The following is a 17,038-nucleotide window of genomic DNA, read 5'->3' as shown; positions in this document are numbered from 1 at the left end:
GCAAAACCAGGACACTACTATGGGAGCAGCAGAATATTTTCTAATGCTCTGAGAGCAGGGGAAACCCATCTTCTCCACTGTGAGACTGTGGCAAGAGAGTGCAGTTGATTTTAAGCCATAGGGAATGGGACGTATACTTTGTCGGTTTGGGAAGAAGGTTGCTTGCAGCCTCTGTTTGTGGGGAAATGGCAGGAACTCATAAATAACTCCTTTAACCAGAACTGAACTACAATAAAATGTTTCAAGTGGCATACTCTATTGGCATTTTATTCTCTAGTGCTTTATATCTATGGAATTTAATTTAATTTGCAAGCACTCTTCCTGCTTGCTGTATTGATGGAATCACCAATCTTTCTAGGTCATTGGGCATCTTTTTAAATTTTTGAATGAGTGTTGTGGGCATCCCCCTCCCCTGAATCAGCCCCAACCTGAGAGAAAGAAAGCATGTGTACAGAAACACCCCTTTTCCAAGTGAACTGGTTAACAGATCCAGTAGAATGAATCTGAGCTTTTAAAAGCACAAAGAGCTGAATGATGAAGTGGGAAAGAGTGTCCCTGATTCAACTTCCTGCTTTCAGCTCTATGTACCGGTACTTTTCGAGGAAGAAAAGGGTAATCACATTCACCATCACATGAACAAAGGGGGCAGTGAGTGGGGGGGGGGGGAGAGGTCAGCCAGAGGCTTCATATGCAGCATTGCTTCTGCTGGCACTACACTAATGACCCCTGCTTTTCATTTATTAAGGAAGGGTCCATACACGGTCACCATCAGTGACTTGCACTGCAGCCCTAATGATATCTACTCAGATGCTTTCTCCCAGATAAGTAGAACTGGGATTGCATCCCTTGTTATTTTAAATGGAAGTTGAATAAAATGTAAAGAAAACTCATCTGTTTGTGGAAGGGTCATAGTGGAGCACTTGTCCGACAAGAAAAATGATCTAGGTTCAGTCCATAGCATCTTCAGGTAGAGCTGGGAAAGCCCTAAGTCCAAAACCCTGGCGAGCTACAACCAGTCAGTGTAGCTGATACTGAAATGGAGGGACAAATGGTCTCACTTGGTATACAGACACATTCGATGTATCCAGATTACTATGAATTTACATTGGATCTTGGAAAAATTATGTTGACCACCATAATTTCTTAGATTACTCAAAAGTATTATATTTAGAACTTGGAATGCAATGAATTTTTTGTGTGAAAAACATCAAAAAAGCTTTCTTTATTACTGAACTCATCTTTTTAGCAGCTTTTTAAATAGAGAAGGCAGAAAACATATGCTAGCAGCTTAGGAAAAGCTGGAATTATGAATTCCTTTCATAACTCTTCAAATGACTGTGTTATTAAGCCCCTGTGGCTGGTTCCTATAGCTTGCTTGTTTGCTTGATTTATTTGGTTGGTTGGTTGGTTGGTGTCCAGTGCTGCAACTGTTTGAGTGGAAAGACTTCTGCTTATGTAATATGCCTACAGTACCTCCTTCATCTCCTTCTCCTTGCAGCCTTCTGCACATCTTCAAAATCTGCTCTGTCCTTTCAGCTCCCTTGGTTGCCTTCATGATGTCACACACTACCACTTCTTCCACCACAGCATTCCTTCCACTCTTCTTTTTGCCTATGTCTTTTTTTCCAGGTCACTGGAACTGAACTTCCACTATTGATCCCAGGGGAGAGGGGCTACCAGCTCCACAGTAAGGAGTGGCCAGAGAGATATGGGGCAGGGTGGGGTGGGGGGAAGGTTGAGAGCAGTAGGCCATCACTATAGAACCATGCAGCCCTATTCCAGTCACTAATGTCTGATGATCTGAGGGAATCACACAGCTCTTGTTCTTAGAACCAAGTTATTTTGAGTTGTGTTATAGCATGTGAAGGTTATCTGATTTTAGTGCTGATAATAAAATCCCATGATGCGATAAAGTACTGTATACATTTCCATTTGCTAATGTTTGTTTCTGTACTGATTAAAGAGTGAAGAGATTATGTGCCAATAGATTACCAAATGATCATTTTAGCTGCTAGTTAGCTTGTTTTTCTTATGTGGTGGTCCTGGGAATAATAATTGCAACTCCCAATTCAAAGTCACAGTTGTATCTTTCCAACAGAGCTTGGGTCCCGCCCTACGACAGGTGCTACACAAGACATTAGTGCTGTTGTACAAGAGGCTGCCTTCTGCTGTGACTTGACACCCAAGAAACAGCCAAGAACATAGGCAGGAAGACTCTTATGAATGTGAGGACCCACCTCTAGACTATATTCAGTAACAATGAAGAAGAGATTTCCTCTATGAAAATACTGACAAGAGGGTAATAATCTGATAAATGTTGCTTGTACCATGCCTGCAAATGTCAGCCAGTTAGTAGTTACTGTTTTCCTTCTGGAAAGAAAAAAAAATCACATGTGGCATAAAATGCCCCAGAAATGCATTGAGTTTTGCCATTTACTATATTTACTATTTATTTACTATACCGGCCAATGTTAGTGGATTAGGATTGTAATCATTTTTTCATAGGATAATGATCAGGCAATGATAAAAAAAAACTGTGTGAAGTGTCATTAGGTTGTTTTGGAGACATCCATTGAATCATATAATTATAGTGTTAGAAGCAACCCTAGGGTCTTTTAGTGCAGCCCCCTGCAATGCAGGACTCTCAGCTGAAGCATCCATGACAGGTGGCCACCCAACCTCTGCCTTAAAACTTCTAATGAAGGAGAGCAAACCACCTTCCAACCCTGGTGGACCCTGCTGGGGCTCATGAATACCAGGAAAAGACCAAGTATGCTGGGTTCTGACACCAATGCTGTGTGGTGGGGTACCTGTAATGGTTCTGAGAAGAGAGGTGTTGGCAGTCTGCTATATTTGTGCTTGGCCTGGATCTTTATGCAAAGTGCTCACTCTTTTCACCATGACCATTTCACCATAATTTTCAAGAGCACAGTTGACACCACTGTGCTAAGTGCATGAGGCAGAAGAAGAAGAAGAAGAAGAAGAAGAAGAAGAAGAAGAAGAAGAAGAGGCGAGAGAGAAACGCTCATGCCAAGTGCTGTGTAATTTATATGCTTATGTAGGGGTGCTGTAGTTGAGTTCAGGGTTAATTGGATGCCATGGCAGAATGGAGTGGGAAAAGCAGGGCAGTATGTTTGGCTCTCCATTGAGTCCACCACTTTTGCTTGTGTAATATTGCAGATATTGCAAAAATGTTGCATGGCATTCTAATTTCCTTGAAGTGTTGCTGTTTCAAGTTCAAGCCAACAAGCCATGCCCTCCAGCAGGCCATTCCCAGCCTGGCTATGCATTTTTCTTTTACAAATCGACATGCAACATTCCACAGTTGTGGAAAATCCCCAGTCCTCATTTGGTTGTTTTTGGGTTCCCCTTAGAGCTTTTAATATTTTGTGGAAGTTTGTTGGGGGTACTTCTACAAACCCTGGAGTTTCCCAGAGCATTCTAGAACATTTTTGTTTCTCAGTATCCCCATTTTTTGGTTCCATTTTTGTCAACACTCACCACCTAGTTTGCCATTAGATTGAGTGATGCTTGCAATAGGTTCTGGGGGGAAATCTGAGGAAGATTTGAATTTCACATAAGACAAGTCCTTCTGCTCTCCTGACATGACTTCACCACTGCTCATTTTCAGCCCCACTAACAGCAGTGGTGTTAAGCAATGTTATTCTGTGCACTACTCTACTGCTGTTCTCATTGGTTCCACTTTCCAAACTTTTACCAAGGTTTTAGGTTTCTCATGGTGAAAGGTGGTTACCCCCCACTTATTCAAGTCCTTTATTCACAAAATGCACCCAGGGTATTTTCCATCTTTAACTTAAAAATAAAAAAATCCTGCCCACAAAGGAGAGAACAATTCTTTTCATGTTTTAACTTCACCATTTGGCCCCAAAACAGGAATTAGGATTATCACTGCTAGATTGCTTCCTTCTCTATCTAATCCCTGCCAAGCTTTCCCAATGCCCTCTCATGTTTTTAAAAGTATTTGTTCATGGTACATTATAGATTTTTTATTTCAAATGTGTCTTCCATTTAGAGGAGTGAGAAATATACAAAATGTGAAGTATCATATGTTAAACTATAAAACAGGATGTGTAATTAAAGTACCAGTTAATCTGTTTTTCCCAGCCCTATAATGTGTTCCAGAATATAATGCTCTTTTGTTAAAATAATTCCCCTTAAGAATTTAACAAGGCTATAAAGTTCTCCCCCCTGCTTATTGATGTACAGTGTTCAGCTGGTCTCCTGCCATGTTATTAAATACGGATTAGAAATAGCATTGGCACCTTGAAACCATAATTCTTGCAAAAGGATAAATAGCAAATAGAATTTGATTCGTTGCTTGTGTACTTCTGACCTTGTTCTACTCAGTTTAAGGGGGGAAGTGCAGAAGGAACTGGATCTTTCAGCAGAATTTACGAGGAAGAACAATTCAGTTTTGATCTGTGTAGGCTAAGAATATCACCCCTTTAATCCAGTGACCTGTAAAGGAATATGCAAAGTAGCCAAAAGTGCCAGCTACGTCAAACAACACACCATTCCGTATCAGGCTTTTGACTGTTTCTAATTTTTTATTTTTTTTTACGTCTGAAAATATAAAAATACAGATGAAACTAATTCTGAAAAAAATGCTGTGAAGTTTGTAGGAGAAATATACCTCTGTTTTCCACTGGGTGTGTATATTTAGCTAGTGATTAAGGTTAATTGAGCCATGGAGGGCTGAGGGGGATTTTTACCTCACAAGCGGAAGGGGCAGATACAGGTTATATTAGGGGCATGTGGCTTATGCAGTTCAAGAAAAGGCAGAGGAGTTTCTCTCCCCTGCTGCTCTTTTGCCACAGTTCTCAAACTGTGCCATTCAAGGGCCTATTATTAAGGTAAAAAGTTCTGGTTTATTTAAGTTTAAATAAAAACCTGTGGAGTGGTCGAGCAGACAGACAGACAGACAGACAGACAGACAGACAGACAGACAGACAGAGTACAGGTTATTTATTTCATTTGTATACCACCTTTACATTAAAAAGTACTTAAGGTTGTTAACTTGACGACCAAATAAATCCTCAATAGAAAAGAACATTATGAATAACAAAATAAACAATATTAACTAACATCAATGTTAAGTCTAAGATATGAGTTCCAGACATAACCCTAATACTTTTACACAGGATGCATTATGTTTCTCTCCACAGTGAAAGGTGCTTGTAAAAGTTATACTACACAGCACATTCTAGATATTACAGCACCACTAGGTGGCACACTTTTATAAAATCCAGGTGTTAGCTGGGTTTGCCTCACTCAATGAAGACACTATTTTCAAGAACGGCAAAGACTGAAGTTCTGTTTTACGACACAGAAAACTTTTGTGCACAATACACATGAGTCTAGCAGATTTAAATCCAGTTTACTTCAGGGGGGATTGATTTTGCATTTAATTCTTCCATTGAAACTGGTTAGATTGGATGTGCTTTACTTTGGCTGGATTGCTTTTTAATAACACACTTTTATAAAAGACCTATCAATGATCCACTTAAACTCATTACAGAAGTGAATTCATGTAGCTGCTAGTGGCACCCTAATGAAATAAATAAAAATAGTTGCAGGATGCAATTTAATAATGGTTATTTTCCTGGAACCATTTGCCTACCTCTATTCCATAATTATACCCATAGATGCTGCACTGATGAGTCTTGAATGAGACACCCACATAGCAAAGGGGGCTGTATATGACTAGTTCCGCACATGGTAATTTGATGGGACTGCACGGTCACAGTAGGATTCAGAAGCAGATAGTAATTAGTGGCTCAGAGGAAGGATAAACAATTGACTTCACATGCAGCCATCTATGCTGGTTCTCTTGTTTACCCGCACACAGTACATCCTGTACCAATTTCCATGCACTGAATTCCACCTCTATGGGGCAATGTACCAACTATGTGCATAGCCAGTCATGGAATCATGGGGAGAGCATACAGCATGTGGTGGGGGAACCTCCAGTCTGTGAGCATATTTGGGCAGGCCCAATTTGTCCCAGAAGGCTGTTTCCCCCAGACCATACCCATGTCAGATGTGATGTCAGATGTGGCTGGAACAGCTGCACAGCAGTTTCCTGTGTAAAGACTTCAAGCCTCCTTTTTGCAGCGATTGGCTGTGTGGCTGAGCTCCTATGGAGAGCTCAACTGCACAGCTGATCACTAACCAAACCTGGCTTGAAGTCATTGTTCATCACCTGACAGGTGGTGACTTCTAGCCTGTGATCAGCAGTGTAGTAGGATTTTTGCAAGGCACTGTGGAAGACTTTTAAAAGTTCTGGCAAATCACCGATGTCATTGTGGCATCAAGTGATTTGACAGGAAGGAAATTGTGTTCCCTACTCCTGACATGAGTGCTCAAAAGGAAAGTGAATAAAACTGTTTATTCACATATTGATATTTTCTTTTCTGATTCAAGAAACCTTGAGGATTTTCATTTCTCATTTAATAAACTTTGAGTGTTTGATTAATAAAAATGCATGATTTGATTAATCACAGTTCAATTCATAAATTGTAGTGCAGACATTACATTCAAATGCATTTGAAAGTTGAAATAGCATAAGGGCTCATTTAAAAGTCCAAAACTTGTTTGACCCAACCTGCCTATTTCATTTAGATCCCTTTCTGTTGAGACACAAATATAAATCACTTATATGTTGTGTTGTATTAAATCAAGAAATCAAAATGGAGAAACTTTGCTGTGGAAATTAAATGCTTTCCAAGAAAGACTGAAATTCTATGCTGTTCAAGGGTGAGGCAGGCTTGAGTACATTTTTGAAGTTCATGCTACAGCACTGCAGAATGCATCCAAGCATCTCTTACTTAAGACAGGATACCTTATTGGCAAGTGATGCTGAGTCAGTATCAGTAACTAGACTGTACATTATTTGTCTTTTCAATTTAGAAATGAATTAATGAATCTATTGACTGCTTTGTTTCTGCAGTTCTCATGCTAACACATTCTTCATCTGTGTATCTGGCCTGGAAAGTAGAGTCTGATGATTGCGACTCTAAAATTTACAGTCTCCAAGGTGGCTAGAGAAAAATCAAGCTAGCACTTTGGCAATAATGATTTAACTTTTTGGGGAAACAAATTGTTAGAGCAAGCCAAGCTTTAAACCTTTATATTTAATGGAAACAGGATCTTGACTGTGACGTTCTTTAATCCATTAAATTTCATTGTAAAGTTTTAAAATCTGAATAGTCTTTCTTTTGAGAAGACTATTCTGTTACCCTAGGAATACTACATCGGCTGCCACTTTATTATTAAAAGTGTTTATTGATAATAGGTTGCAATTCAGAAGACACTAACACCCAAGAAGTCCTAAGCAATGGGGTTTTACATTTTTGTTTCTGACATAAGTAAATATGAAATGGCAATTACCGTATTTTTTGCACCATAACACTCACTTTTTTCCTCCTAGAAAGTAAGGGGAAATGTCTGTGCGTGTTATGGAGGGAATGCCTATGGGTGGCATGCTTACGGATTTTCCTCCTCTAAAAACTACATGCGTGTTATGGTCGGGTGCGTGTTATAGAGCGAAAAATACGGTAACTGGAAGAGGAATTCTCTAAAGAAAATCTTCTGGGGTTGCCAAGTTTTCCTGACAAGGACATCCATGCAGGACTCAAGTTAATCAATTGCAGCTTTTAAGGTACAAAAAATGCAAAACAGTATAAAACATATTTGGATTTCTGCTTTCTATTTAGATGCAAAGGAATGCAAGAGTTTGTGGGGGAACGGGTTTGCAACTGCAGTTTCATCACTGCATGACTGAAGGAAAGGTGGAAAGAAACCATCCCGAAATACTTGAGAAGAATTATTTCAGTTAGATTGTATTTGCTTATTGCAGGGCTTTCACTTTTGCATTTTGGCAACAATTACTAATGTCATTGTTTAATTAAAAATAGTGTTATTTGTTTTAGGCTGGTAGTGATGGGGAGAGTATTGGAAACTGTCCATTTTCTCAGCGCCTCTTCATGATTCTCTGGTTAAAGGGTGTCATATTTAATGTTACCACTGTGGATTTGAAACGGTGAGTTATATTTCATTTTCATTTTTAAAATAAAAACCGAAAGTCTTTGAAAGCCTTACATTAGGAGCACTCATCTCTAATTACTCTGAGAAACATTTATTTATTTATATTTTTTCTTTGGATATACACAGTGCTTTTTCTGGGGGGATGCAGGGGTACACATACCCCTAAATATTTTGTGAATCTAAGTTTGGGCTCATTGAGGGGTAGTATTTCAATATGAGTTGGAAAATGAGAGTACCCCTAAACATTTTTTTTAGAAAAAAAAGCACTGGATACATGAACCATTATAAAATATCGGAATGGTGTACTGAAAACTAAACTGATGTATAAAATTGACACCAAATTCTGTGGGTGTCCTGGAGATTGGGGAGTTGACTTGGACATTTTCTTTCGATTTCCTTTCAAACTGAGCTAGGAATGTAGGGTAAGCAGTTCTGGGAATGAAATGTGCTGTTAGCTTTTATTTGGATCCCAGCAACTTTTATTCTCATAATTGTGTAGCTCACATTCGCAGCTCAATTTGACTAAAGCACCTGTTCTTCTTGCAACATTTGTTGATGAAAATCTTATAATGTTAGCTACATCCCTTTTTTTACAGATCAAAAGTAACAAGAGCATGAGACAAAAAATTATTCCCCACTCTCATGCTGAATACAGTCAAAGAAAATGGAGCAGAAAAGGCCAATTTAAAGCAATGGAATTTAAGTTCTCAGTAAATATTATATGCATATTAAATTCAACTGAATTTAAGCACACTTCGTTGTCTCCAGATTGCTAAATCTGATTATTCCATCCTGCAAAACGTATCTTTAAGTAGTATGACATTCAGAGCACATATATACATATATTCTCAGAAGTAAGCCCTGGTTAGGTCAATGGAAATTATTGCTGCATAGGAGTGCAGCCTCAGAAATCAATATTTTTAATGCCAAATCAGATTGCTAACTTTAAAAGAAAGGTTTATCTAGCAGGATAGGTTTCTTCTAAAAAAGAATGTTTGTCTCATTTTAGGAAGCCTGCAGACTTACAGAAGCTAGCTCCAGGAACAAATCCTCCATTTATGACTTTTGACGGTGATGTGAAAATAGATGTGAATAAAATCGAGGAATTCCTAGAAGAAAAATTAGCACCTCCAAGGTATTGTACTTGGCTATGCTGTATTCAATGGAAGCGGAATATGTGTTGGCTGTTGTTTTAGATCAATAAGTTATATAGACCATGGAATGGAAAAAATTAAGGTAGTTAACATATGATTAATATATATGATTGTCACAGCTGAGTCTTATTGAAATATGAGCCCAATCAGGAACCTCCTAAGTAAATTGTTGAGAAGCGCTGAGTTAGGATTAAATTATTATGTCTTAAATTCTTCAGATATCCCAAACTTGCACCAAATCATCTGGAATCTTACTCTGCAGGAAACGATGTGTTTGCTAAATTTTCTGCGTTCATTAAAAACACAAGAAAAGATGCCAATGAAAGTAAGTATTAAAACCTTTGTATTGTTACTGTGAACAAATGCCTTTGGCTCCCTGTATGCCTACATTAATTTTTGGCCATTTGTCAAAGTTCGGTGTTTCCTGCCTTATATTTGTTGCTAAGCATGTAAACATGTCTGAGCTGACAATGGTGATGGATGCTGTGACTGTTGCAGTCAGGATGGTACTGGTGGATCTCTCAAATGGGGGAATCAGTTATATACACCTATAGTTCATAGATGTTACCTTCTTTTCTCTCTCCTTTTTCCAATAGTACTGCACTTTGCTAATACTGTCAAAACAATTCCGGAGGAAAAACAGGCAGCTTTCACTGGCATTATAGAAATTGATTAGAATAATTAGTGTTTCATAAGTGATATATATCATAGCATAAGCTATTTTGTGCTATCTTTTGCTGTCCAGTATCATTTTAGTATAAATAGTACCGTACTGCCTCCCCGAATATAAGCTGCACCTTTAAAATTCGGGGGGGGGGGGAGGAAAAAATGACAATACCCGAATATAAGCCGCTCCCTTAAAATTGGTGGCGCCAACATGGTCTGTGCTAAAAATTGCGGCCCTAGAGGACCAGCAGGGCGCACTGGGAAATGATGGGGGGCTGCCGAAGGTGCCCCAACACTCCCCCGAAGCGCCAGCCCTATACAGTGCAGCTGGGGGGAGGTTTGCATAGGGCGGTGGCGGAGGTGGCGGCCCACCCAAGCACCTGCAACCTGCCACCGGCTGCCCCCCCCATGCCGGGTGGGCACCCCCTTGCTCCCTAACAGCAGTGGGGGCTGGCTGGGCAAGAAGAGACATTCTGCAGGGGGCACACAGCAGAGGGGGGGTTGCATGGTGCCACCCGGTGTGCTTACCAGGGCTCCAGCAGGAGTTAAAGAGTTAAAGGGGGGTTCACTGTATGTCTGTTTCAGAAGTGATATCAGGATTCTTGTAAGGTCACAATTGTAAGTCGCACTTTAACTTTTCATGGTCATAATGGGGGGGGGGGGAGTGTGGCTTATATTCAGGCCTATACGGTAATGTTGGTAGTATAATATATAGCAAGTTTGTGGTATTTACTCCAACATGTCTTTGTTGAGTAAGTATTGAGCCTTGTAGACTGCAAGCTTTATTCTGAATGGTAGAAACCACTGTTCTAGCGTTCTGGACCAGAGATGGCTGTCCTATGGCCCTCTAGATGCTGGACCGAAGCTCCCATAATTTCTGACCATTGTCCATGCTGGCTAGGGCTGATGGGAATTGGACTCTATAGTTTTTAAACTATAGGAGGGATATGGTTAGACAACTTATTTATACAAAACAAAAAAGTGGCTTTGTAAACAAATGAACTGCCGATTTGTATGAGCGTGCAATGAGCGTGCACATAATTTGTTCTGCAAATGCAGATAATTTGCCTGTGAATGCCAACTTTCCAAAATTGTGTCGCAGTTCATTGCCTGTTTAAATGACAACTGTTTGCACATATGCAGATACAAGGAAATAGACCATGTCTTCACTGTATATTGCAGAGTTACAGCAAACACTTTTTCCACTGACCTATCTTCTTGTTGCAGATAGCCATATCAAATATGTTTGCTCCATGTATACCTGTAAAACATTATTGCATGTATCCTAACTAATGTGAATGAAAGAAGCTTACTCAGGGACTTCACTGTTTGGATAGGTTTGATGTTTATTTGTTGTATCAAAATGACTTTTTGTGTTAATACAATTTTTTTTAATAGTAAAAGTTAGACCTGCGACAAAATGTTGCAGTATGGAGTGCTTTTGTTTATGGTTCCAGCTAGCTAGCCAGCCAGCCAGCCATACCCTCTTCCAAAATATTATACTCCATTCTGCCTCCCCTCTCAGTTTTCTCTTTGTCTGTTCTAAATGACAGTCAACATTTCATGACTATCAAGCATGATCAAGAAACATTTGGCTGATTCTTGTGGGGTTTGTCCATGAGGTGGATTTTTTAATGCTTCATACCCCATAAAAAACCCACACTTCCTCCATGTGCTCTGTCCTTTCTACATCTTTGTTCAGTATCAGTCTGCTTTCTGCTTTCTCCCACTGCCTAACTCTTTCTTCTGCCTCCTCCTCTATCAACCAGAGCCATCCCTGCCTCCCTGCTCCCACTATACAGTGGTACCTTAGGTTAAGAACTTAATTCGTTCTGGAGGTCCGTTCTTAACCTGAAACTGTTCTTAACCTGAAGCACCACTTTAGCTGATGGGGCCTCCCACTGTTGCCGCGCCGCATTTAGTGATTTCTGTTCTCATCCTGAGGTAAAGTTTTTAACCTGAGGTACTACTTCCAGGTTAGCGGAGTCTGTAACCTGAAACGTCTGTAACCTGAAGCGTCTGTAACCTGAGGTACCACTGTAGTTTGAATCCAATTTGTGCTCTGAGCTTTGATGAGTGGCTCCACAGTCTGGATTTGATCTCTGGAGCTTTCCCCCGCCCTTTTTGTATACAGTGGTACCTCGGGTTACATATGCTTCAGGTGACAGACGCTTCAGGTTCTAGACTCCACTAACCCAGAAATATTACCTCGGGTTAAGAACTTTACCTCAGGATGAGAACAGAAATCATGCTCCGGTGGCGCAGCGGCAGCAGGAGGCCCCATTAGCTAATGTGGTGCTTCAGGTTAAGAACAGTTTCAGGTTAAGAACAGCTCTCCGGAACGAATTAAGTACTTAACCCGAGGTACCACTGTATATGGCCACACACACCACACACAAACATACATTTTTGCCAGTTTGTCCTATTGAGGGTGGAGGTAGGTTAAACATTTGAGTTCATTGTCTCTCTCTATTTTTTCTGTTTCTCCAAATCTTGAGGTCCTCCTGAACATGTGGCTACTTCCCTCTTCTTCCTGGTGGGTATTGTTTGGGCCACATGTCAATCATCACAGATTTCCAAACTCTGCTAGGAATTCTATTCTATTCTATTCTTCTTTGATTCTAGATTTGGAAAAATCATTGCTTAAGGCTTTGAGGAAACTGAATAACTACTTAAATGCCCCCTTGCCTGAAGAAATTGATGCCTATAGTACTGAAGAACTCACTGTTTCCACAAGGAAATTCCTAGATGGAGATGAGCTCACGCTAGCAGACTGCAATCTCTTGCCAAAACTACATATCATCAAGGTCTGGATTTTCCTTTCTGTACTGTGCTTGTTTACCCTTGAACCAGAAGGCAATAAAATGTATGGAATAAGGTATCAAAGTCCTTAACACCAATGACAGCAACACAGTATTTCGAATGGACTGTTCAGTAAATTAATTTGTTCACACTCTCACAAGGATTTGAAGATCTATGTGAAAAGGTCCATCTTAAACAATCTAGATAACTAATCTAGAGAAGATGTCTAATGTATTCCCAGAGGTAGGAAGTTTCACAAGGAAGAAAGCGCTTGCGTGGGTTGCTATCCTGAACACTACTCAGGCTCCCTCGGCCTGAAAAGCGAGATGAGTGCCCCATCCCATAGCCGCCTTTGACGGGACTTAACCATCCAGGGGTTCTTTGCCTTTACCTTACCTTTACGAGGAGGGCCCCCTCTGCAAATCTTTGTTGCTGTGCTGACACATAATGGGAAGCTTGCTCAAACAGGTACTTGGTTCCCAAGCCATTTAGAGCCTTTTAAGCCAACATCAATACCTTGGAGTAGGCTATAGGCTTATAGGCAGCCAGAGTAGATCTTGAAGAATTAGTGAATGTGACTTCTGTTTTATGCCCTGCAGAATCAGAATAGCAGTATTCTGCATCAACTGGAGCCTCTGAGCCATCTTCAAAGGCATCTTCATATAGAGTGTAATCTAACTGTGATGTTGCCATGTGTATGATGATTTCCTTTTCTCTCTGTTAGGTTGTGGCAAAGAAATACAGAAATTTTGAATTTCCATCTGAAATGACTGGAATCTGGAGATATTTGAACAATGCATATGCGAGAGACGAGTTCACAAATACTTGTCCTGCAGATCGGGAAATAGAGTTCGCCTATTTGGATGTTGCAAAAAGAATGAAATAAATCAAGAATCTTCTATTTCTATATATCTTCAGTGAGCTTGATTTTTAAAAAGAAGGAAAACCTCAAGAATAAAATGAAGAGTCTGCTCTGCTGCAAAGTTTCAAGTTATGAAACTGGCCAATCCTTGTGAAATAATTATTTTATTGATCTGCTAATTCAAGTATAGTATAATTGTATATTTGTCACATTGCACATATGCGCATACGCACATGCAAATATATGTATTATTTTTTGGCAATAGAACAAAACTCAAAACATTTGCAGCAATATTAGAATCTAGATTACATAGTAATTGCAGCTTTAAAATTTCAAAACAATAGTTAAAGGTATTTCTGTAAGCATTGATCACCCTATCAGGACAGAGAGAATTAGATAAAGTCCGTTTTTGGTTGGTCAATGGGAGAACACCTATGGATTTTAAGAAATGTGGATTGTACTGTTTTGAGGGGCAGTCACCTCAGGGGAATTTGCAGTGTATCTAGTCTACCATGTGCCATTTCTTGTATCTCTGCCCTTAAGCCATGGGCTTGTATCATATGCTTCTAGACCCCCTTCAACATTATGGCCGGCATGCTGCAAATGACTTGTTTACATGTTGTGTGGCTTACAGCCCTAAGCTTTGTTGCATCAGCTTCTTACTACTTAGGCTGGGACATATGTACAAATGAACAATGGCACTGCAATGTCAGAAAACATTCCACTGTAGCAACATTACAATATCTAAAAACAGCTATGCCATAGCTCAAAGCTATCCATGAGCCAAGACTGTCCTCAAAGCTCCTACATCTAATTTCAGGTGCTGTGTGTGGTGATGGTCATTTATTGGTGAAAGGAAGTCAGACTGGATACTCAGAAGGGTTTATCACGGGTTCCCTGTGATACCCTGAACAGATTTAGGAGCCTTAAGCCCTTTCTCTATGCCTACCACACAAGTTGCTAATCTCCCACCTCTGATTTCTGCTTCTCACAGATGTCAGTGTCACAATTTTTATTTTATTTCTAAGCTATTGCCAAATGTATTCAGCAACTGAAGTATTTTTAAAGCAGAAATCGGTTCATTCTGTCTCACAAGATCCATGTGTACAACACATGTGTACAAACTGTACTCACCTGTGTAAATAATAGAAAGTAACAGATTATATCATTTGAATACAAATAAAAGGGCTGGGTCAAATTTTGTTAAAAAAATACATTCCCTCTTCCTGAAGCTCCACCTCTCGGCTACAAAGCTGTGGGCAAATTCTGTGTGCTGTACCAGATTTGCCTCTGCAGGGACTGTGCAATTAATAGCTGTTGAATCCCACCCTGCTGCTCCAAGGCTTGAAGTGTTCAAGCTTACTTGAAGTTAATGAGGTCTTTCCTTAGTAAGGCACTCTGAAAACCAGAGGTTAAGGGCTTATTAAGAAGTGCATGTACATTGCTTGATTAATCAACACTTGAAAATTTAAAACACAGTTTGTGAACTGAATGCATTAAAAAAACCCTCTTGTCTTCAGATGACGTGGAACCTCCATCATGGTATTGCTCTGAGATGGCTCAATAGCACATGCTGCAGTCATCAAGTGATGAACAGGCATGGGTAAACCTGGTCTAAATGAAAACATTTCCTCAGGCTATTGAAATGGGGCCTCTTCCTACTCACCTCATTGTTTTATAAAATTCACAAATGCTGTTCAATTTTGAGGAAGAGGAGGTCCCTTTATCCTTGTTTTAGGAGCAGGATTCATTTGGACGTCTTTGAAAAATATACATTGATTAGCAGAAAACACGTTTTATTACTGTGATGTTTCTGAAAGTTCATGTTCAAAGTGTAAAGGAACAAAAGAGCCACAACAGCAGACAAAACCTACTGGATTATACTGTGGCTACTAGGAATTCTCTCCACTAAGTGTAGCATCTATCAGTTCCTCTGTATAGTTGTCCCCATATAAGATTGATTAAAATGTATATTTGATAAGCTGAACTTTTTTTAGAATAGGAAAATATTTCATCTCAAGAAGATGACTACTTTTCTTACCAATTTTACAACAGTGTGGATTTTCTATTTTAAAGATATATTACTTCTGTACTGTATAATCATGAAAATGTACTTTGTGTAGCATGCTTCACATTCTTTGTGATTAATGTAAACAGTGCTAAATCCTGCAATTTTTTCCAATCTATAGAGTGAACCTGTTTAAAACTTAAACTATTTTACAATACCAAGATTAAATGCTGAGTTTGACTTTTTAGTATGCATGAAAGAAATATTTCTGTTTCCCCCTCATCTTCAGACGTCTATATAATTTAAACCGCACAAAAAATCATTGTAGTTGTTTAATATGCCTTACAAACCTGAAAAGAAAATACACCAATTCTGACTTAAATATGTTGTATTGTGCTTATTTTTCTTTAAGAACATACTGACACTAGTTTGCATTTTGAGATAAAGGAATGAAATGGAAAAATCTGAAACATAACTCTGCCCAATTGCCTAAGTGAAAAGCGCTTTGCTGTAGCTGCATTGTGCTCAGTCTTTTAAAATATTAGAAACTCTTTGCACCTTTGATTTCTAGTATGATGTACAAATGTAAGGCTTCACCTTTCCTGTGAAGCAAATAGAGAGGATATTAAGTTATTCCATGATGTGAAACCAGAGGGGCAAGGACATGAAAGGAAAAGTTTGGCTGTTACTTCCATGGAATTTGATACGTGAGGAAAACACACACAACATTAAGACACTGCGTAATATAGTCCCACAAAGAGCAAGTGGCTTTTGACTATCTTTTGAATGGCTTCAAGAGACTCATTCACTTATAAGGACTTCTGCATTAGTCGCTGGCATGCCACAGAACAGTGCATATTGTGTTTTGATCACCGGAGTTCATTCTTTAGCATTTGATGCAAAAAGGTACCTTTTTAAGAGTTAACCCCAGTAAAAAGTTTTACTGGAAGATGACTTGCATAAGCTTCCTCACTCTCCTCTATTCATTCCAACATACTTGCATAGGCCACCAAATCTATTGCTCTAGTGTTGGTACTATTTACTCTTAGATTTCCTGTACCTGAAATTCTTCTTTGCAGTATCCTCTACAAGTGGTCCATGAATCAAAGGAAGAGCAAGTAACAGTGATGTTCCATGTATGTACATAATAAGGCGTCTGATACATTAATATTTTCCATAGGAGTGAATGGACATGTTAAAGAGAGTTTCCTAGCATCAGCTATAGGCAAGTCCAATTTTGAAAAAGTATCTAGGACACCTATTTATGTATAATTAGAGCAGGCATACAGAACTTCCAGCCCATGGGCCAAATTAAGCCTGACAGGGGTCCTATTTCCCCTCAGCCATGCCCACATGCCACACATCTGTCATCATACAACAGGTGTGGGGCAGGTAAAGCTGCAGCTGCAAAGGAGCAATTGGGAGCCTTAGAGTACACTCCCAAAATTGAATTTTGCAGTAAATGCAAGCCCTGCTCGA

At 39.5% G+C, this 17,038-nt stretch overlaps 2 protein-coding genes across 5 annotated transcripts in view; both read left to right on the top strand.

Annotated features, from left to right (window-relative positions):
• CLIC6 (chloride intracellular channel 6) overlaps positions 1–15,941 on the top strand; it is a 137,423-nt gene extending 121,482 nt beyond the window's left edge. For all 4 annotated transcript variants that reach the window (XM_081198763.1, XM_081198764.1, XM_081198765.1 and 1 more), the window contains 5 exons: positions 7,953–8,062; positions 9,077–9,202; positions 9,440–9,546; positions 12,513–12,694; positions 13,414–15,941. In XM_081198763.1, coding sequence (XP_081054889.1) covers positions 7,953–8,062; positions 9,077–9,202; positions 9,440–9,546; positions 12,513–12,694; positions 13,414–13,575 — 687 coding nt within the window. In that variant the 3' untranslated portion in view covers positions 13,576–15,941. The remainder of the gene's footprint in view (positions 1–7,952; positions 8,063–9,076; positions 9,203–9,439; positions 9,547–12,512; positions 12,695–13,413) is intronic.
• The window catches only part of KCNE2 (potassium voltage-gated channel subfamily E regulatory subunit 2), a 232,155-nt gene that overhangs the window by 140,800 nt on the left and 74,317 nt on the right, over positions 1–17,038 (top strand). The window lies entirely within an intron of this gene.

The sequence above is a fragment of the Podarcis bocagei genome (genome assembly GCF_964188305.1).
Source record: "Podarcis bocagei genome assembly, chromosome: 6".
Taxonomy (NCBI): Eukaryota; Metazoa; Chordata; class Lepidosauria; order Squamata; family Lacertidae; genus Podarcis; species Podarcis bocagei.
The sequence above is the reverse complement of the archived record's forward strand: the minus strand, read 5'-3'. Positions and strand labels throughout refer to the sequence as shown.